The 23,788-nt window shown below is 33.2% G+C and overlaps 1 protein-coding gene across 2 annotated transcripts; it reads left to right on the top strand.

Annotated features, from left to right (window-relative positions):
- The first annotated feature begins 6,778 nt into the window (after positions 1-6,778).
- Positions 6,779-23,404, top strand: LOC126739926 (glycosyltransferase 25 family member). 2 transcript variants are annotated; one of them, XM_050445755.1, is made up of 11 exons: positions 6,779-7,060; positions 13,474-13,595; positions 13,647-13,750; positions 13,805-14,073; positions 14,128-14,327; positions 14,377-14,560; positions 14,617-14,685; positions 14,737-14,794; positions 21,258-21,382; positions 21,439-21,595; positions 22,938-23,404. In XM_050445755.1, the coding sequence occupies exons 1-11, from the start codon at positions 6,873-6,875 to the stop codon at positions 23,145-23,147; spliced, it is 1,686 nt and encodes a 561-aa protein (XP_050301712.1). In that variant the 5' UTR covers positions 6,779-6,872; the 3' UTR covers positions 23,148-23,404. The 2 variants fall into 2 exon arrangements, with proteins under 2 accessions (XP_050301712.1, XP_050301711.1); XM_050445754.1 differs by having other exon boundaries at positions 13,644-13,750.
- The last annotated feature ends 384 nt before the right edge of the window (positions 23,405-23,788 follow it).

Below are 23,788 nucleotides of genomic sequence, written 5' to 3'. Positions count from 1 at the left end.
CAACGGTTTTGTCTTAGTTTCGTCCTTCTGAATCCAACGAGGCCATCCGCAAGGTCGTAGCTCCCATATTAGCTGAGATCTTGCATTTTTGTGGCCCATTTTTGGGCTCAAAAACGGGGTCGAAAACTGACTTTTTTCCGAATTTTCAAAGAGCTATAATTCCACTTGTTCTGGTCGAATATCGTTATAACCCGGTGTTTTCGTAATGTAGGTGATGGGAATAAGCCTCTGAGAGGGGTTTCTATAGCTATTTTTGGGTTTAAAGAAAATCGATTTTTCGCATTTTCAAAGTGCTATAATTCCCTTAGTGTTTATCGAAATTCATTATAACCCAGTGTTTTCGTGTTGTAGGTGATGGGAACAAGCCGCTGGTATAGTTAATTCAAATTCGAAAAAAATCAATTTTTGGTAAAAAATTCGATACGGGGGGGTATACCCGAAAAATGAAAAAACCCAAACTTTGAAGGCCTATATCTCGGCTTCTATGGGTGCTATCGGGAAAATTCCAACGGTTTTGTCTTAGTTTCGTCCTTCTGAATCCAACGAGGCCATCCGCAAGGTCGTAGCTCCCATATTAGCTGAGATCTTGCATTTTTGTGGCCCATTTTTGGGCTCAAAAACGGGGTCGAAAACTGACTTTTTTCCGAATTTTCAAAGAGCTATAATTCCACTTGTTCTGGTCGAATATCGTTATAACCCGGTGTTTTCGTAATGTAGGTGATGGGAATAAGCCTCTGATAGGGGTTTCTATAGCTATTTTTGGGTTTAAAGAAAATCGATTTTTCGCATTTTCAAAGTGCTATAATTCCCTTAGTGTTTATCGAAATTCATTATAACCCAGTGTTTTCGTGTTGTAGGTGATGGGAACAAGCCGCTGGTATAGTTAATTCAAATTCGAAAAAAATCAATTTTTGTTGAAAAATTCGATACGGGGGGGTATACCCGAAAAATGAAAAAACCCAAACTTTGAAGGCCTATATCTCGGCTTCTATGGGAGCTATCGGGAAAATTCCAACGGTTTTGTCTTAGTTTCGTCCTTCTGAATCCAACGAGGCCATCCGCAAGGTCGTAGCTCCCATATTAGCTGAGATCTTGCATTTTTGTGGCCCATTTTTGGGCTCAAAAACGGGGTCGAAAATTGACTTTTTTCCGAATTTTCAAAGAGCTATAATTCCACTTGTTCTGGTCGAATATCGTTATAACCCGATGTTTTCGTAATGTAGGTGATGGGAATAAGCCTCTGATAGGGGTTTCTATAGCTATTTTTGGGTTTAAAGAAAATCGATTTTTCGCATTTTCAAAGTGCTATAATTCCCTTAGTGTTTATCGAAATTCATTATAACCCAGTGTTTTCGTGTTGTAGGTGATGGGAACAAGCCGCTGGTATAGTTAATTCAAATTCGAAAAAAATCAATTTTTGTTGAAAAATTCAATACGGGGGGGTATACCCGAAAAATGAAAAAACCCAAACTTTGAAGGCCTATATCTCGGCTTCTATGGGAGCTATCGGGAAAATTCCAACGGTTTTGTCTTAGTTTCGTCCTTCTGAATCCAACGAGGCCATCCGCAAGGTCGTAGCTCCCATATTAGCTGAGATCTTGCATTTTTGTGGCCCATTTTTGGGCTCAAAAACGGGGTCGAAAATTGACTTTTTTCCGAATTTTCAAAGAGCTATAATTCCACTTGTTCTGGTCGAATTTCGTTATAACCCGGTGTTTTCGTAATGTAGGTGATGGGAATAAGCCGCTGATATGGGTTTCTATAGCTATTTTTGGGTTTAAAGAAAATCGATTGTTCGCATGTTCAAAGTGCTATAATTCCCTTAATGTTTATCGAATTTCATTATAACCCAGTGTTTTCGTGTTGTAGGTGATGGGAACAAGCCGCTGGTATAGTTAATTCAAATTCGAAAAAAAATAATTTTTGGTGAAAAATTTGATACGGGGGGGTATACCCGAAAAATGAAAAAACCCAAACTTTGAAGGCCTATATCTCGGCTTCTATGGGAGCTATCGGGAAAATTCCAACGGTTTTGTCTTAGTTTCGTCCTTCTGAATCCAACGAGACCATCCGCAAGGTCGTAGCTCCCATATTAGCTGAGATCTTGCATTTTTGTGCCCCATTTTTGGGCTCAAAAACGGGGTCGAAAATTGACTTTTTTCCGAATTTTCAAAGAGCTATAATTCCACTTGTTCTGGTCGAATATCGTTATAACCCGGTGTTTTTGTAATGTAGGTGATGGGAATAAGCCTCTGATAGGGGTTTCTATAGCTATTTTTGGGTTTAAAGAAAATCGATTTTTCGCATTTTCAAAGTGCTATAATTCCCTTAGTGTTTATCGAAATTCATTATAACCCAGTGTTTTCGTATTGTAGGTGATGGGAACAAGCCGCTGGTATAGTTAATTCAAATTCGAAAAAAAATAATTTTTGGTGAAAAATTCGATACGGGGGGGTATACCCGAAAAATGAAAAAACCCAAACTTTGAAGGCCTATATCTCGGCTTCTATGGGAGCTATCGGGAAAATTCCAACGGTTTTGTCTTAGTTTCGTCCTTCTGAATCCAACGAGGCCATCCGCAAGGTCGTAGCTCCCATATTAGCTGAGATCTTGCATTTTTGTGCCCCATTTTTGGGCTCAAAAACGGGGTCGAAAATTGACTTTTTTCCGAATTTTCAAAGAGCTATAATTCCACTTTTTCTGGTCGAATTTCGTTATAACCCGGTGTTTTCGTAATGTAGGTGATGGGAATAAGCCGCTGATATGGGTTTTTATAGCTATTTTTGGGTTTAAAGAAAATCGATTTTTCGCATTTTCAAAGTGCTATAATTCCCTTAGTGTTTATCGAATTTCATTATAACCCAGTGTTTTCGTGTTGTAGGTGATGGGAACAAGCCGCTGGTCTTATACCCGAAAAATGAAAAAACCCAAACTTTGAAGACCTATATCTCGGCTTCTATGGGAGCTATCGGGAAAATTTCAACGTTTTTGTCTTAGTTTGGTCCTTCTGAATCCAACGAGGCCATCCGCAAAGTCGTAGCTCCCATATTAGCTGAGATCTTGCATTTTTGTGCCCCATTTTTGGGCTCAAAAACGGGGTCGCAAACTGACTTTTTTCCGAATTTTCAAAGAGCTATAATTCCACTTGTTCTGGTCGAATATCGTTATAACCCGGTGTTTTCGTAATGTAGGTGATGGGATAAGCCGCTGATATGGGTTTCTATAGCTATTTTTGGGTTTAAAGAAAATCGATTTTTCGCATTTTCAAAGTGCTATAATTCCCTTAGTGTTTATCGAAATTCATTATAACCCAGTGTTTTCGTGTTGTAGGTGATGGGAACAAGCCGCTGGTATAGTTAATTCAAATTCGAAAAAAATCAATTTTTGGTGAAAAATTCGATACGGGGGGGTATACCCGAAAAATGAAAAAACCCAAACTTTGAAGGCCTATATCTCGGCTTCTATGGGAGCTATCGGGAAAATTTCAACGTTTTTGTCTTAGTTTCGTCCTTCTGAATCCAACGAGGCCATCCGCAAAGTCGTAGCTCCCATATTAGCTGAGATCTTGCATTTTTGTGCCCCATTTTTGGGCTCAAAAACGGGGTCGCAAACTGACTTTTTTCCGAATTTTCAAAGAGCTATAATTCCACTTGTTCTGGTCGAATTTCGTTATAACCCGGTGTTTTCGTAATGTAGGTGATGGAAATAAGCCGCTGATATGGGTTTCTATAGCTATTTTTGGGTTTAAAGAAAATCGATTTTTCGCATGTTCAAAGTGCTATAATTCCCTTAGTGTTTATCGAAATTCATTATAACCCAGTGTTTTCGTGTTGTAGGTGATGGGAACAAGCCGCTGGTATAGTTAATTCAAATTCGAAAAAAATCAATTTTTGGTGAAAAATTCGATACGGGGGGGTATACCCGAAAAATGAAAAAACCCAAACTTTGAAGGCCTATATCTCGGCTTCTATGGGAGCTATCGGGAAAATTCCAACGGTTTTGTCTTAGTTTCGTCCTTCTGAATCCAACGAGGCCATCCGCAAGGTCGTAGCTCCCATATTAGCTGAGATCTTGCATTTTTGTGGCCCATTTTTGGGCTCAAAAACGGGGTCGAAAATTGACTTTTTTCCGAATTTTCAAAGAGCTATAATTCCACTTGTTCTGGTCGAATATCGTTATAACCCGGTGTTTTCGTAATGTAGGTGATGGGAACAAGCCGCTGGTATAGTTAATTCAAATTCGAAAAAAAATATTTTTTGGTGAAAAATTTGATACGGGGGGGTATACCCGAAAAATGAAAAAACCCAAACTTTGAAGGCCTATATCTCGGCTTCTATGGGAGCTATCGGGAAAATTCCAACGGTTTTGTCTTAGTTTCGTCCTTCTGAATCCAACGAGGCCATCCGCAAGGTCGTAGCTCCCATATTAGCTGAGATCTTGCATTTTTGTGGCCCAATTTTGGGCTCAAAAACGGGGTCGAAAATTGACTTTTTTCCGAATTTTCAAAGAGCTATAATTCCACTTGTTCTGGTCGAATATCGTTATAACCCGGTGTTTTCGTAATGTAGGTGATGGGAATAAGCCTCTGAGAGGGGTTTCTATAGCTATTTTTGGGTTTAAAGAAAATCGATTTTTCGCATTTTCAAAGTGCTATAATTCCCTTAGTTTTTATCGAAATTCATTATAATTTGGTGTTTTCGTGTTGTAGGTGATGGGAACAAGCCGCTGGTATAGTTAATTCAAATTCGAAAAAAATCAATTTTTGGTGAAAAATTCGATACGGGGGGTATACCCGAAAAATGAAAAAACCCAAACTTTGAAGGCCTATATCTCGGCTTCTATGGGAGCTATCGGGAAAATTCCAACGGTTTTGTCTTAGTTTCGTCCTTCTGAATCCAACGAGGCCATCCGCAAGGTCGTAGCTCCCATTTTAGCTGAGATCTTGCATTTTTGTGGCATATTTTTGGGCTCAAAAACGGAGTCGAAAACTGACTTTTTTCCGAATTTTCAAAGAGCTATAATTCCACTTGTTCTGGTCGAATATCGTTATAACCCGGTGTTTTCGTAATGTAGGTGATGGGAATAAGCCTCTGAGAGGGGTTTCTATAGCTATTTTTGGGTTTAAAGAAAATCGATTTTTCGCATTTTCAAAGTGCTATAATTCCCTTAGTGTTTATCGAAATTCATTATAACCCAGTGTTTTCGTGTTGTAGGTGATGGGAACAAGCCGCTGGTATAGTTAATTCAAATTCGAAAAAAATCAATTTTTGGTGAAAAATTCGATACGGGGGGGTATACCCGAAAAATGAAAAAACCCAAACTTTGAAGGCCTATATCTCGGCTTCTATGGGAGCTATCGGGAAAATTCCAACGGTTTTGTCTTAGTTTCGTCCTTCTGAATCCAACGAGGCCATCCGCAAGGTCGTAGCTCCCATATTAGCTGAGATCTTGCATTTTTGTGGCCCATTTTTGGGCTCAAAAACGGGGTCGAAAATTGACTTTTTTCCGAATTTTCAAAGAGCTATAATTCCACTTGTTCTGGTCGAATTTCGTTATAACCCGGTGTTTTCGTAATGTAGGTGATGGGAATAAGCCGCTGATATGGGTTTCTATAGCTATTTTTGGGTTTAAAGAAAATCGATTTTTCGCATTTTCAAAGTGCTATAATTCCCTTAGTGTTTATCGAAATTCATTATAACCCAGTGTTTTCGTGTTGTAGGTGATGGGAACAAGCCGCTGGTATAGTTAATTCAAATTCGAAAAAAATCAATTTTTGGTGAAAAATTCGATACGGGGGGGTATACCCGAAAAATGAAAAAACCCAAACTTTGAAGGCCTATATCTCGGCTTCTATGGGAGCTATCGGGAAAATTCCAACGGTTTTGTCTTAGTTTCGTCCTTCTGAATCCAACGAGGCCATCCGCAAGGTCGTAGCTCCCATATTAGCTGAGATCTTGCATTTTTGTGGCCCATTTTTGGGCTCAAAAACGGGGTCGAAAACTGACTTTTTTCCGAATTTTCAAAGAGCTATAATTCCACTTGTTCTGGTCGAATATCGTTATAACCCGGTGTTTTCGTGTTGTAGGTGATGGGAATAAGCCGCTGATATGGGTTTCTATAGCTATTTTTGGGTTTAAAGAATATCGATTTTTCGCTTGTTCAAAGTGCTATAATTCCCTTAGTGTTCGTAATTGCGAATGATGGAATCGAGTAGTTGGAAGTACATTCACTCTTAAATAATTTTAGTTATTTGGTGATTACTTTCTTCTTTCCTTATTGCTTACCCACCTATCTGAGCCCTGCTGTGTTTTGTCTTTAAAAAAAAAGTCCTGTATTAACGCCACGATGAGAAGCGTGAGAGAACCTTGTGTAAGATCCCTAGTATTAATTATTCTTCTGCAATGCTTCTCTTTTATTCTGCTTCACTTTGTACATAACATTATTTTGCTAGTTACAAATAAAGCTATCTTTTTTTACTTTGACTTTTTTTCTCTTTTTTTGGAAGATGAAGATAATAATATACTGCCCAATTATTGTATACTTGGTTAAATGCTATATTACCAGCTCTTTTTGTTAGGAATGTGTTCCTATATTGGAACAATTGGCTAAATGGGACAAGCACAAGGCGAAAAAACGCAAAAAAAATTATATGATAGTTTTCTAATTTTTTTAAAGGACTGCTATTCTAGCACATTCAATGCTCTAAGCATATACAGTTCTGGCAACCCTGTAAACGGTTATCTCTCACCTAAATGTCAGTGTCAGATTTTGTTTGTTTACGTGTTTTTTTTTCATAACCTCACAAAGCAAAAAAGGGCAAAAACCCAAAATGTTCATTTTTTCCAATCTAAACAGTTAAAAAAAGTTTAATTATGAAAGTAATAGCGTACGAAATATTATCCCTGTTATGTGTGACTCTTATAGGGTCTGCGATGAACGTGGAATTAAAAAAACCGACGATTCTGGTGTCGGTTTTAGTGAGGAACAAGGGCCACATCCTGCCTTATTTTTTGTCCAATTTAGAAAGGCTCGATTACCCTAAAGATCGAATTTCTTTGTGGTACGTACTGATAAAATTAAAATAACATGCTTTATTATCATAATTACATAGTACTCATAGACAAAGCTTAGTAAGGTAAAAATAAAAATACAAAGTTAAAAATCTATACACACATACTTAATAAAATGTCACTTAAAGAGTTCACAGTACACAAAATTATGTTTAATTAAAAAAGAAACATAGAAATATACACTATACGTTTATCATACAATTTATATATACAGTTAATGCTGTCTTAATCTAATGCTCAGTTAGCTAAAAAATAGGTAATAATAATAATAATAATACCTCTTTATTTGCTCATATACATCCAACAGCTTAGCATCGTCAAAAAGTATAGACTGTCAAACGCCAATACTACAGTGCATAAAGGGAGACATTAATGTATCAGAGTTCTACCTACATAACATAGCAAACAAAAAAACTTACATTTTTTTCACAATATAAAACAAAATACAATTTTGGTTCGCATCAGAAATGCTCACTAAGTATGTATGAAACATTTGTTATACAGGTATGAAAGTATAATATTCGATAAATTTTGATAGACTAGGTTAAAGACTATTGTAGAATTCATCCAATGAGTATGGACAGATCTCCAAAATCAGGTTTTTCATTACTTGCTTAAATCTATTTAAATGTAGTTGTTTTGTGGTTTCAGGTATTGCATTAAAAAGTTTTATGGCATTAGTGAAGCAAGGTAGTAAAGTGATTAGTTTGTTTTTTTTAAACATTTTTATATTTCTAACTCTTCTATACACACCTACACATGAATACATACACACTCCTTCACGCATAGTTACATAGAATTTTTGCCCTAAAGTAATTAGGAACTAAGTATATGATCTTTTAGAAGCTTTTTAAACCCATTGACAGTCCTATCATTTTTTATATTATCAGATATTTTATTAAGTTTATTAAGACCCCTGTAAAACAGAGTTGTATCTTATTCTATTTAAATAGCAGCTATTATTCATGTTTTCTTGTCATTCATATTTGTTCTTAATGTTAAAAATTAATTAAAACATACTGGCATTAGAGCCTTTTAAGTTTATACAAGGCATAGGAAGAAAATATAATTATTAAAAAAAAATAGCAAAAAGTGGTTTTTTTTGCATTAATTGACTTTCATTTGTATTATGGGATCAGCTTCTAGGGAAATTACTCTAGAGGATTATTCCAGTCTGTATTCTGAGGAGTTTAGGGCAAGTTTACAACAGGTAGATTGGCATAACATATACTATTCTAATGACATAAATATAAAAATTCAAATATTCAATGAAAATATATTGTCCCTTAAAACCACTAAAACAAAGAGGGTCTAAACCATTATGGTTAACACATAATTTAAAAAAGATGATAGAGTTACAACATAAAGCTTTTAAAAAATATCTTTATCTAAAGACTGATGATAGTCGAAAGTATTACATCAATCTTAAGAATTGTGTAAATGTGGCAGTAAAGGCAGAAAAAAAGGCATATTATTCTCATGAAATTAACAAGTGTCAAGAACCACATAAAACTAAGGACTTCTGGAAAAAATCTCTAATTGGAAAGTCAATAACAATGCACCTGCAGAAATTCCTTCTAGTGTGCCTCAATTACAGATTGATCCAGATAATTTGGATACATTTCTTAATTCCTCAATCGATGGGGAGCCGTTTCATTTTAAACTAGTCTCTGAAAATGAAGTTTATAAAACCATAAACAGTATTAGAAGCAATGCTATTGGGGTAGATGAGATCTCTATAAAAATGTTAAAAGCTTGCATTCCTATTTGCCTAAAACCTCTAGTGAACATTATTAATAATTCTTTATCTTCTAGGTGTGTCCCTGACATCTGGAAAAAAGTCCTTGTTACTCCAGTACCTAAAGTGAACAATCCAACCAATATTAATGAACTAAGACCAATTAGTATTTTGCCAACTTTATCTAAACTAATTGAGAAAATTGTAAAAGCTCAATTGCTGGCTTATTTATTAAGCAGAAACATTATCCCAAAATTTCAGTCTGGGCTTTAGACCAAATTATAGCTGTATGACAGCTCTTCTAAAAATAACAACAGATATTGCTCTATCTCTGGCTAATGGACAATGTGGTCCCTCTGTTTTGATAGATATGACAAAAGCCTTTGATACTCTCAATATAGAACTTTTAATGGCAAAACTAAAGCACTACAATATTCAGGCAAATGGGTGGTTTAAAAGCTACTTTCAAAACAGGCAACAGACAGTAAAGCTGACTAATAACGAGGGTGTGGTAACTTCTGGGTGGAGAAATGTAACTCAGGGAGTCCCGCAAGGGTCGGTGTTGGGACCACTTCTCTTTATAATATTTGTGGCTGCCTTAATTCATAAAATAATTTACTGCAGGTATCACAAGTATGCAGATGATTCGCAAATTTATCTGCCATCATTGGTTGGTTGCCTGCCTGAAGCTTTGAATTTAATTAATGCTAACTTACAGAGGATCTCTGATTGGGCTGACAAAAACTCACTTTTTATAAATTCTGGTAAAACACAGGCAATCCTGTTGTCAAGAAATGAAAGTACCTTGAATAATGGAGCACCAAATAAATTAAATATTAAGGGTGTTGAATTGGAATGGGTAGATCAAGTAAAAAATCTGGGCCTTTGTATGGATAATCGAATGTCATTTAATGCGCATGTAAATAAGATCTGTCAACAGTCATATTATATGAATTTAGGGATATTTTGCCTGCTAGTACAAAAAAATCCTTACAGAGAGTTTAGTAAATATTGTATATGGTCCTTTTTTAACTGAACAAAATAAATATAAAATCCAGAAAATTCCAAATTCCTGTGTAAGATTTACTAGAAATTTGCCTCGGAGGGTTCATGTGAGTGAGCATGTAAAGCAGGTCTATAGTCTTAATATGGCCCAAAGAAGATTTTTGGGTATAGGCTGCACTGTACATAAATTACTTAATTTTCATGAACCAGAATATCTGTTAGAATTCCTTATTCAAAGGGGAGATAATGTAATTTCTATAAAAGTAATTCACTATAAAAGCACACTGGCAATCCCCCAGCATAAGACTGAATTTCTGAAAAGTTCTTTCATATATACTTCTGCCTGTATTTACAATACCTGCAGAAATTAAAGATTTAGGCATGGCATCTTTTAAGTCTAAATTAAAAAACATTTTGGAGACTGCTGATATTTTAATACGGGTATAACTTTGATACTGGTATGGTTGGTTCTCTGAATCATTTTTGTTCAAATTTTTATGTTTAAGAAAATTGTATGTTGAAAAATGTCCTTTTATTATTTATTGTGGTGGTTATTAAAACACGCCTAGCAGCACTCTTTACCTTTATATGTATATAGAATAGATGTAACTAATTTATTTGTTGCATACAATAAAGATTATTTTATTTTATTTATTTCATTTGTCTTGCAAAAGCTAGCATTAAGATATTTATGTAATATTGGCGATAGAGAATTCTGTAGAACATTTTTTGTTTCTGAAAAGACACCACCGTCAGTTTTTATTTTTATGAGACAGTTTGCCTAATGCACAGAAAATATTCCTTTTATTATCAATTCTAGCGACAACCAAACTCGTTCTTCTTTTAAAATTGATTTACCAATTCCATCATTAGCCTTGACATACAATTCAATTAATTATGTCAGTAAGAAATTATTTAATCACCTTCCTGTTGCATTAAGATTGCTATCCAATAAAACAAATTTCAAGAAGCAGGTTTGAAGTAGCTTTTTATGATGTTGAAGAGTATTTATTATGGAATTGTGAATGTGTGGGGTTTTTTATTCTTTACAATCTTTAGATAATAAAGGATATTTTGACTTATTATTTATATATCAAGCGGCAAGTTTCTACTGTAAACAGACAGCATGATGTTAATGTTTTTAAGTCTTTAAGTAAGGGCCTACATGTTTCTCTTGGGTTTTTGTGACATACAGACCTGATAGCCCTTTTTTGTAGTGCAAAAACAGAATGAAAAGATATTGACTGCAGCAGTCTCAAAGTGGGATGCCATAGTTCAAATGACCTTCTATAAGTGAATAATATACATCACAAAGAACATTAAGAACATCAACATATCTTTTGCCACAATCCTGATCAATCAATCAATCAATTCTAACCGAGGAGTTATTTAAAGTCTCTGGACTGCTTAACATTAGTCAACCGTACATAAAAAGCAGCATTCGATTCTACTGCAGAAATCTTCTTCCAATTTTTCTCTTCTGATAGATTCTAAAAATTATTGTAACTTTTTTGTAATGTATTAATTTAAATGAAATTAATATTTATTTTAAATTAGGAAGAAATACAAATCTTATGATTCATTGTGTCCTTGAATCAACTTTGTCAAATTATAATACATATCATATATTATCATTAATATATGTATCATCAATCACAATATATTTTCTACAAATTAAATTTAAAATAATATATTTTTTTCCATTTAACAATACTCATTTACATAAAAAAAACTAATAGTAAACATGGAAATAAAAAGAGATTCTGAGGTTCTAGGACTAGTGTGTTTTATATTCATTTCTAAGATAATACAGTGAATTAGAAAACCGCAATAAAAGTATTAATTAAATAATCAGTATTATATAAATGTAATAAATTAAAATCAAAGGAATCCAAAAAAATTATGGTATTCTAGATACAAATACTGTGGTACACAAGCCTTCCAATAAGTTAACAAAAATTCTTAAGGGCCAAAATATAGAAATGTGCATCCTAGATAAGATACCTGACACGTTCAATAAATATTTTTCAGACATCAGCTCAAAACTAGGATCTGATATTATTAAAAAAAATAATTATGATACAGTAGGTCCGTACATAAATGAGTGCTGCATCAATAGGATGAATTGTAGGTACTAAATAAAGGATATAAGAAAAAAAACGAAAAAATAAATAAGGGTCCTATTTATCCTAAATCTTTTTGCTAACCACTTTAAACCTTTGACAGTAAGGATTTCTGTGTCAAGAGACATTTAATTAAAACACTTATTATAATAATATAATATATGTATATGCAAGAACAAACACCCACATTATATATTTTTATGAACAGATATATTTATTACAAGAAATATTCCAAATTAAATTTATTTACTTGGCAATAAGTAGCATACCAATATAATATCCCATGTTTGTCTAATTCAGATCAATAAGATTAGAAATGTCAACTCTTGTGTGCTTGAAGATCTATTTCTTTAGATGTTTTTTAAATGTATAGTCTAGAGTACTTGGTAAGAATTTGTGACTTTGACTATGTGTTGTTGCAACCTTTAAACTTCTTGTTTTAACTTATTTTTTGTATCGGGTATCATAATGATGAGAAATTGATTCGAGAAAGAATTTGTCGTTGATATTGAATTGTTAGTATTCTAAATGTACATAATTGTTGTATGTCAAAAACCTGACAGTCCTTTTATATCTGTTCACTCAAATAAACAGCGTTCTTACCATTGTTTTTAAAAACAGTTTCTGAATTGTTTCTACTGTTGTTAATGTTTGTAGTATGAACCTTCTCAACAACTTATTCCCTACTGAATATGCGAACCAGCTAGAGCATAATAGATAAACATAACCTGAGGAACTTCTAGAATTTTTTTCGGATACCTAAATATGTAAAGGAAACATCTTAACTTGTTAATGAGTCTTTTCATGTATATAATATCCCATTTAAAAGATTTCTAAATTTCGACGCGAAGATACCTTATCTGATAAACCCTTTCAATGAAAATATCAACTGATGTTAAACTTCATTTAATTTAGTTATATTTAGGTACATTCCTGTTATTGTAACTATCAGCTACAAATTTGGTTTTGTCAAAGCCTGTTGTTAGCGAGATTGTAACAAACCAGTTTTTAATATCATAAAATCCCCTCTTTGCAATTTTTTTAACCTCTTCCCATGATTCACCTTCATACAAGACCACAGTAATAGCATACTAAGCAGTTTCTGTCTTAAATAAAGTAGAAATACTTTACATGAACTTTCAACTTATCATCAATGACCACTCCAAGAAACATTATTATTAATTCATCAGTTATTAATTTCTAAGGTTTAATTGATTATGACTATTTGATTGATACAGTTAAACTTGAATTTTAATAAATAACACTTAACCTTTATTAAATCTTTGGACACTGCTCATTAAGTTACAAGATTATTGTATCTTCCGCAAATACTGTTAGTGACCTATTAATTTATAACAAAAATAATATCCAAGCAGAGCAACCTGTGGAACTTCTTGTTCTATTGAGCATTACCTGAATTAATACAATATTTTAAACAACTACTCTATTATATTAGAAGCAAAAAAGTAGTTGAACTGATAGTTTCCCTTACATTAACAAATTTGCAATATATTTAAATAACATGTCCTATCTGTAGGATAAGAAGTGACCACAACTCGGATAACAGCATTGAAATCCTTAAATTTTGGATTACCTCAATCAAAGATCAATATCATGCGGTGTTTACTGAATTTGAAGAGGGCGAAAGGAAATATCCAGGTAAGTTTCCTTAAAAATTCTTAAAATTTAATAATAAACGTACTTCAGAAGAGGATGGAGTTGCTCATTGGACAGACCAAAGATTCAATCATCTGATGAACATGAGGGAAAATTCTTTAAACTTTGCCAGGAACATATGGGCAGACTACTATTTTGTAAGTAGCTTTTTAAGACACTCACTTTAATTTTAAACTGTATGATTCTTTTAGTCAATTGATTCGGATGTGATTTTGACCAACCCAAATGTATTAAACTACTTAATAAGCAAAAATGTACTTGTAGCAGCCCCTTTACTAAATTCCGCAGGTCTTTATTCAAACTTCTGGTCAGGAATGACAGAGGATTTTTACTATAAAAGAACCGAAGCTTATAAACCAATATTAAACAGAGAAAATGTTAGCTGCTATTCAGTTCCGATGGTTCATAGTTGTGTATTGGTCGACTTGAGGATGCAAGACAGTGATTTCTTGACTTATTTGTAAGAAGGAGGTTTTCAAAATTAAATTATTATGTTTGAAATTTAATTTTGTAGACCCTCAAATATTCCTAATTACATTGGACCTAATGATGACATAATAGTTTTCGCTTTATCAGCTTTAAGACGTAATATTTCCTTGCATATATGTAATGAGGACTTTTTCGGTTATATTAGTCAACCTTTAGAAGAAAATGATGATCTTTCATATGACTATCAGCACTTGTTGAATATTAAAATGCTTGAATTAAATAGAGGTAAAATTTTCATTTTTTGTTAAATGTCTCTAGAGGTTTAATTTTTTAGGGTTTTCTCTGTATTTGAGTGAAAAATTTACGAAATATGTAACTATTCCTCAAAAAGACAGTTTGGTCTTTGATAATATTTTTGTTATAAACCTAAAAAGACGACCAGATAGACGGGAAAGGATGACAAAGTGTTTTGACGAATTAGGATTGGATGTTGAATTTGTAGATGCCGTAGATGGAAAGTGGGTTTTATATATTTTTTTTTTCTGTAAATACTGTTACAAACTTAATTTTGTAGGGTATTAAATGAAAGCTTTTTACAACATATTAAGTTTATGCCCGACTTTAAGGATCCATACCATCAAAGGTAAACTTGTGTTTAAACCTCTGATGTTCCTTATTATAAAAACAATTTTAGGCCCATGAAGTTAGGTGAAATTGGCTGCTTCCTTAGCCACTACCAGATTTGGAAAAAGGTGAGACAACCATAAAATTTAGTAAGTAAAATATTCTACTAATTTTTTGTTTCTAACATTAAATTAACCTATATCAGTATTTTGAATTAATAATCATATAGAGTATGACATAGGCAGTTGGAGGATATACATTCATCCAGAGAGTTGAAGGTGATTTATAGTTTCTTTGAAACAGTTTCTTCCAGAAATGATATTAAAACGCCTAAAAGAGACCAGAAATATCTTTACATTGTTCAAAGAAACTACAAAAAGCGTTTAACTCAAAAAAAAAAACAAACACAAGTTCTTCAACTTCGATTGCTAAAAAGCTTGAAGTAATCTGAAATTATCTCCGCATCACCTGGAAGAAATTACAAAGAGTAACTATGAACTGCCTGGAATAAGTCATAGAAACTCGAAATTTAACTCACTGGAAACAGTATAAAATAAGTCTCAAATTCAAACATTATTAAAGCATTAGATGTAATCGAGTTATAGTGTGGTGTAGAAGGCAACTTACTATTAAAAAGGACCCCGAAATCCCTGAATTTATCTAAAAGTGTAAGTAGTTCTAGGTTCAAGTAATAGTCAGAGAATTTGTTGTTTTTTCCTTGTGTAAGACACAACAACACATTTTTTTATATTTAAATAGAAGTTATAATATAAATAGATTTACATTACGCCAATTATTAATTAAATTTGGGTTTGGTCCAATAGTCAAACAATCGTTAATAGATCCAATTTTTGTATAGAACTTTATGTCATCCGCATATAACAGATAATTAACATTTTGCGAACTCCCTATATCATTAATGAATAAGGTCAGGTGGGGTAACAGTGTACGCGGGGTAAGTGTGTACACAAATTATAATATAATAACTTTCGCCAAAACACCTGCGACATCTATGAAAAAAGTATTCAATCATATATCTCCACTAATCTAAAACATTAAATTGTCATAGATGTCATGTATTTTAACGTAGCGTGCTTTTTAAATTCGGAAGGCATTTTTTGCAACGTTAAATAATTTGAGTGCTATAGATTAATCCACTATCATCCGACGATCACAATACCATTTTCTGTAAGTATCAGTTTTGATAGAGATTAGAGGTATGTATTATTGTATATCTATTCATATTTTTAGTTTTTTTTACTACTAACCTAAATATGTTGTTTACTAAACAGCTGCCCCATGAAAAAAACGTATTGGGGCAATTGTGTAGTGATTAAGGCGGGCAAGTGTGTAGCATACTACACACTTACCCCTTTCCTACGATTAGCAAAATTCATTATTAATTACCTATATTTTTTCCTTATTTTCAGGCAAACATGGTTAGAAACTATAAACGAACTTCAAGTAGAAAAACTTCATACACTACAGATACATTAAAAAGGGCTTTAAATGAAATTGAGAGAGGTTTGATAACTCAATACGGCGCGCACAAAAAATATAACATTCCACAAATGACCCTGAGCTATCATCGAAGAGGTTATCGAGGTGTAAAGAGCTTAACGATGGGAAGAAGTACAGCGATTTCCAGCGAACAAGAAGAAAAGCTTGCTCAATGTTTAATAACAATGGAAAAATGGGGATGGGAACTAACTCGACGAGATTTATTTAATATTGTTGAAAAGTATGTCATTCTAAATAAACTTAAAACGCCATTTAAAGCAGGCCGGCCAGGTAAAGATTGGTTTATAAGTTTTTCGAAGCGCCACAATTTATCCATTAAAAAACCCCAATCAGTGGAGTTTGCTAGTAGGAAATGCTTAGATCCATTCGTAATTAATGGCTACTTTGATATTTTAAAAACACAGTTGGTTTCCCTAAATTTGCACGACAAACCACGGCAAATATGGAATCTTGATGAAACCAATTTTTGTCTAGATCCAAGCAAGACAAAAATAGTAGGCAAAAGAGGAGCTCCATCTTCTAGAACAACTGCAGGCAGTGGAAGGCAAAATATTACGGTCTTAATGGCTGTTAGTGAAGATGGGTTTAAGGCGCCACCGTTAATAGTTTTCAAGGCAAAACATATGTGGCAGGAATGGGTTGCTCCACGTGATGAAGAATTCCCTGGAATAACGTATGCCACAACAGCAAACGGATGGATGGAATCCGATATATTTCTACAATATTTTAAAAAAAGTTTGTTAGAATGCTTTGGCCCAGAAAGACCAGTCTTGTTGATATGTGACGGTCACGCGTCCCACGTGGATGAAAGAATTATTAGAGCAGCCAGGGAGAATGGGGTGATCATTCTTAAATTACCACCCCATTCATCCCATATTCTACAACCGCTTGACCTCAGTGTTTTTAAGTCTTTAAAAGTTAGATGGGAGTATGAGTTGATCAACTGGCAGAAGCATGAGGGAAGACAAATTCAAGTAGACAAAATTAGTTTGTAAAATATGGAAAGAAATAAACCACGAAATTATATCTAATGGTTTTAAGAAAGGAGGTATTTTTCTATTTAATGCATGTGTTGTTGACAAGGAAAAGTACGATCCATTATTTTACAAGAGATGGGAGCAACATCAAGGGGTACGAAGATTTCCTGATGAGTCGATGGATATATTGCAACCAGGACCCTCAAATCTAGGTCAAAAGGACAATAGTGCTATTGCCAATAATTTGAGACAACATTCCCTAAATATTAACAGAGAAGATACAAATCATCCTCATTTGTCAAGCTCTAATTCAAAACCAGGTCCAAGTGGATACCAAGGGCTACCAGAACAGCGATACTCTTTTGAAGAATTGCTATTGTCTACAGTTCAACAGACTAACGCACCCGAAAAAGTAAAGAAAAGAGAAGTGTGTTCTGGAGCCGAAGTTATAACTTCTGAAGAAGTTATGCGTCGCTTGATCGAAAAGTATTCGACTGTTTGTGTTAAAACAAAAATCAAAATCAAATAAAAATCGGCGCAAAAAATTTAAACCAAATTCCATGAATGAAGAAGAGGACATAAGTGATAAAGAAATTATATTCCAAGAGAGTGATGATGATATAATAGAGGAAGAGATGAGAAACGCAGAAGCAGTTGATGCATGTATGGAGCAAATCAGTAAGCCTTCTACAGATATACAAGAAGATGACTGGGTGCTAGTCTGCCTTTTAGGGAAAAAATCAAAAAAATATTTTGTCTGACAAGTAATCTCTCATAATAAAGAGGATGAAGAATTGGAAATAAAATTTACCAAAAGAGTGTTAACTTTAGACCCCTTGGCTTCTTCAACATTCACATGGAAAGATCCCGAAGAATGTGCTGTAGTTAGCAGAAGCGACATTATAAGGTCTCTCCCAAATCCCGTTTTAAACGGTCGGCGAGGTTTAATAAAGTTTGATGTAAATTTTTCTGCATATAATATTCTGTTTTCATTTTGTGTTTATAAATAAAAAATATTCACCTACATGTCACTTTGTGCCAAGTCTTAGTATTTTAAAACAATCGCAATATAGGTAAGTTTTACACACTTGCCCCAAAATAGAGAGGAAGTGTGTAGTATAGACTTTGTTTTAAAAAGAAATTATAGTTTATTCTAAAAATAAAAAGTAGGCGTTAGAATTGCGGTAATATATTAAGCAAAGCCGAAAGATTTTTTAAATAAAACGAGAAATTTGTGTTTGATTCTGCTTTATTTTTTATTAATAAATAAACCTAAACTTTCGCAACTTTACTAGATATTTACCCCACTTCACCTTATATTAAACAGTGGGGGACCGAAAACCGAGTCTTGAGGTCCCCCGCAGTGGCTGTGTATTCTTTTGATTGAAGCCCAATTGTAGCTACATATCGACACTGATTTTAAAAATTACATCTCAAAAGATTTATAAGCATTTTTACCAGTAGAAGAGCATGATCTAGTCTGTCAAACGCTTTTGAAAAGTCCAAATAAATAAAATCCGTCTGAAAAAAAAATATTTGAGACTGGTCATAATTTTGAATGCCATTTTTCTCACCTTTTTTAAATATAGGACAAACTTTATATTTTTTATATACAAGGTATCCGGAAAAAGGAGGCCAATCCGCCGGCCACATATGGGGTGGATCAAAATAATGCGACTTTCGTTATGGCATTTTTTAAGTGGGCGCTCGGTATTCAATATACAGGGCATCAAAATAAGAAATATCGAATCTTTTTTTTAAAATAAGTCGAGTGTTTCATAAGATATTAAATTAAAATTTGGTATGAGGGGGTTTTTTGGAACGAGAAATTGAAATCCGTTCGCGGATTTGCTATACCTTGCAGAGGGCGCCACCTGCGGTATGTTGCATGTGTTAAAAATACCAAAAGTTTTTTGTTTCCCTGTATAATAAAGTTCTAGTAAAAAATTCTAATTATCCAATATTTTCTTGTAAAAAAAGTATTCTTAGTAAATGTCGGCCTGAGAATCCGTTTACTAGATATCTTAATTTTAAAATCTAGGTACTTCTTTCTAAACAAATTGGCTGACCTCAGGATCCAGTAACTTTTTACGTACTATCAAAGTAACAAATTTAAACGCCTCTGACGCTCTTTACAAGCTTCTCAATTACTCCTAAAATAAATCTACGTTTTTTAATTACATATTGGTATTTGGTGTGTTTTCTTACAACTTATAAAACCATAATGACTCATAGACCAAGAAATGTACCCTTTTCCGAAATGGCGGATATGTTTTTGATGTTTGGCAAGTTTTAAATATTATTGTAAACGGTAAATACCTGTCAATTCTTAACTAGGAAAATGTGACTCCAATGCTAGTTTAGCCGCTAGACGCTATACCCAGACATTCCCAAATCGATTTCATCCCAAAAGAAAATATTTTTTAAATTTGATTAACTGCTTAAGGGAGACTGGAAGTTTCATCGAAAGACAGAAGGGTAATTGCGGCGGACCTCGTGCAGTGCAATTAGGGCAAGAGGAAGAAATTTTAAGAATTGTCGAAGAATCACCAAACAATAGCACTGGCTGAACGGGTGAGAATTGAGAAAACCGAGACACAAAATATTTTCCGGACAACTTTACCCATTTCATCTTCACCTGAATACCCGACGATCCCGGCGCAAATCTTGCTTTTTGTACATGGTTATGTGAAATGAATAATAGAAATGTGAATTTTATAAGGGCGATTCTGTTTGCTGCTGAGGCCACGTTCACGAGAAACGGTATGACAAATATCCATAACGCACACATATTGGCTGAAGAGAATCCTAGGGCCATAGTTGAGACACATCATCAAGTGGGCAGGTGTTCTGGATAACTTTCTTTTAGGACCTGTCATTTTACCAGGTAATTTGACTGATTTCTGTTGTTTCTACAAGAAATACTGCTCGATTTGCTTGATGATTTGCCTCTAAATTTAAGACAAAATCTTTGGTTTCAACTCGATGGCTCATTTTGCTATAAATGTTAGGAACTATTTACATCAAGTATTTTCTAATCGCTGGATTGGTAGGGGTCGAGATGCTCCTGTTCCGTGGCCACCCCGTTCGCCCGACCTTATATATTTGGATTTTTCAGTCTGGGGATGTATGGAAGACTTCATGATAATTTAAGGGAAAGAATCATTGCAGCTGGAGAGTATTTCAGGTTAAAACCAAATATTTTTCAAAGCCTTAGATTTTCATTAATAAAGAGAGCTCGTATGTATACACAAACAAATGGAGGTCACGTAGACAAATAATTTAAGGTATTTATTCTATGATTTTTATTATAATAAGTAATTTAGCATTAATTTAGAAAAAATAATTTACGTTTATTTTGTTAACATGTTAAAATGTATCTAGATTTTAAAATTAAGATATCTAATAAACGGATCTTCAGGCCGACATTTACAAAGAATACTTTTTTTACAAGAAAAGATTGGATAATTAATATTTTTTACTAGAACTTTATTATACAGGGGTACAAAAAAGTTTTGGCATTTTTAACACATGCAATATACCGCAGGTGGGGCCCTCTGCGAGGTATAGCAAATCCGTGAACCGATTTTAATTTCTCGTTTCAAAAAAACCCCTCACACCAAATTTTAATTTAATGTCTTATCAAACACTCGACTTATTAAAAAAAAACGATTTTATATTTCTCATTTTGACGCCCTGTATATTGAATACCGAGCTCCCAATTAAAAAATAGCATAACGAAAGTCGCATTATTTTGGTCCGACCTATGGAGAACCCTTTCACTAGGGCAGTTTAAAAGAATAGTTAAAATGTTTCTATTACGGTAAACTTACTATATTCTTATGACATTATTGCCATCAGGATTTGTTTCTATTTTTGTTTTAAGAATGTTCAATTTATATTATGTTTCTACTGTAATACTAAAGATTTGCATTGTGTAATTGTCTTTTATATTACTTTACACTCTATTGTTTAGATAAGTTTATTGATAAGCAATGATCTAAGGATGCACCAATATAGATATTGCATCTTTGGGTTTTTATAAATAATTTTCTTTCTTCTATATACAACAAAATTAATTCTTAAATTGTAGATTATTGATAACAACTACCAAACTTCCTTGATCCTCGAGGACGATGTCAGATTCGAACCGTTTTTCAGGCAAAAAGTTGAAAGAGTGATGTCCGAGGCGTCTAAAGTGCAAAATTGGGACTTAGTGTATGTCAAAAATTCCCATAAATGCCTTTATTAGTCTAATACATTTAATATTACAGGTACTTTGGGAGAAAACGTCTTAGGGATCAAGAAGAACCTTGGGTAGAAGGAGCCAAATATCTGGTCGAAGCTGGTTATTCTTATTGGACCTTGGGTTATGCCTTGAGCTTGTCTGGGGCACAAAAACTACTAGACGCTAAGCCCCTTACTAAATTAGTGAGTTTTTATTATCGTATTTTAAAATATTTACTTTGTATTTAATTTTTACTTAATACAATTAATCTTCGGTTATAACGGTAAAATCAAAATATTTGTCCTCAGTTTATTGTTGATGGATAGTTGGTCCTCATATTTTTTTAATACCTTGTGTAGTTTTTGTCCATCTTCCTCCACTTCACTTTCTTAATGCACTAGATGAAAACATACTTAGAGAAACATCAATATTTGTAAAACTATAAACTTATACACTTAACGTTTCCCTTCGATTTATGTTTCCAAATTTATTTCTCGGCTAAAACATTTAAAATGAATAAATTCGAATAAATTCTCAAACTTTGGTCTAAATCATCTGGAAAATGCTCATCAAGTCAATTTGCTTTTATTAAAATATCCTCTCTAAATAATTTTCGAAATATAAAAACCCAAACATTTTTGAGATGTTAGCATAAGCATTTTCACTTTTTTTGAGTTATCTCTTTCACTAAAAATACTTTCATTTTATTTATTCTCGTCAAATTGTGATTTTCATTTTTTTTCTTCTTTTACTATCTAATTTAAATGTGGAACAGTTTGGAAGTTTTTAACCACATCCCTTGTAATATACAGGACGTTCTCGTTGTTGTTAAACTTAATTAGTGAATCGTACAAATCGCTAAGCACATATCTATCGATCTTATCCTGTAGCGTTTTTATCGTTAGTTTAGGTATGAATTAAAACACTTGATTCACAAAAATGTTTAAGTGATTTAATACGCACCATTAAAAATATTTATTTACACTGTATTTATTCATAGACTCGCAGTAATGATTGTTAGACTTCGTGTAAATTAGAATACTTAACCTATAATAGCGACCGAATTAAATCAATTTTTGACCCATAGTCATATTTTGTACCACATAATGTTTCTTTCTAACAACTTTGAAGTAATATGGAAAAATGTCAACAAACAACAAATAAATTTTCAAAGTTTTCAATTTATTCCAAAACCCTCAAGCACTGGGTCATGGTCAATAAAACTGGCTCTAGTTGAGAAAGTATTAGACCGATAAAAATGGTTCATATATTAAATTATTCATCGGAAAACGTTCTTTCTTTAGAGATAAATATTATTGAAGTATCTAAAATGATATAATTCTCATAAAACTGGAAAATTTAGTGCGAAATGTATTAAATTATTTATCAGGAAATACTTTTTAATTACGTGAAAAGTCTATTTACGTATTTCGAAAATTATTTAAATAATCCTTAAAAAAAAACTAACTAACTAGGTCTTTAATTATACATTTAAATTTACTTTACTTATAGGCTTAATCCATCAATCTTTATCCTTTCTTTTAGGTTCCTGTAGATGAATACCTCCCAATACTATTTGATAAGCATCCCAGAGAAAACTGGAAGGGCTACTACCCAAAACGGGATTTAGTAGCCCTAAGTGCCGACCCTTTACTGATATACCCTACCCATTATACAGGGGAAGAAGGGTATATCAGTGATACCGAAGATAGTGTGGTGATTCCTGAGGAAATTATTGTCCGGGAAGATCTTTAAAAGCTTTAATAAAGAATCATTTACAGATCTGATAATTTGCTTTAAATTTTAGTGCCATATATTTATAGTCTTTATATTTGCAATTAAAAAAAAATTATAGTTCTTTTGCAAATTATATATTTATCGTTGTTTTATATTAAATGTAGTGCCATATTTATAACTTTTAGAAATTAGTGTTCACGTGCCTTCGCTATTAAGTTTTAATTAACCCCAATGTGTTCAAGTTTTTTATAATATATTAATTTGTTATGCAGAAATCTAGTTTTATTATTTATACCTATAAAATAATTTTTATTTGGATACCCTTGGGTGCACCCAGATGCTATTTTTAATGTCATCAGCCTGGATTTGTTGAGTTTTTTCTCTTTTTGATTCGTTTAATTCCTTACAGAAAAAATAAAGAAAAAGTTTAAGCAATTGGCTCCTAAAATCTAGCCTCTATAAAAAGGAAGAAATTTTTGAGTTTATAAACAGTTAAATCCATATTTCCTGGTACTTCTTCAATGTTTCTTATAAGTCATAAAAGCCTTTTTTTTCTGGAGTTCAAGATCATTTTTGATCTGTTTTTTTTTTCTAGGTAACTAAAATTCATATCTACGCTCTATTCTAGATAATTAAAAATGGTTGCTCGTTGGAATTTT

The sequence above is a fragment of the Anthonomus grandis genome, chromosome 8 (assembly GCF_022605725.1).
Source record: "Anthonomus grandis grandis chromosome 8, icAntGran1.3, whole genome shotgun sequence".
NCBI classification, from domain to species: Eukaryota; Metazoa; Arthropoda; class Insecta; order Coleoptera; family Curculionidae; genus Anthonomus; species Anthonomus grandis.
The sequence above is the reverse complement of the archived record's forward strand: the minus strand, read 5'-3'. Positions and strand labels throughout refer to the sequence as shown.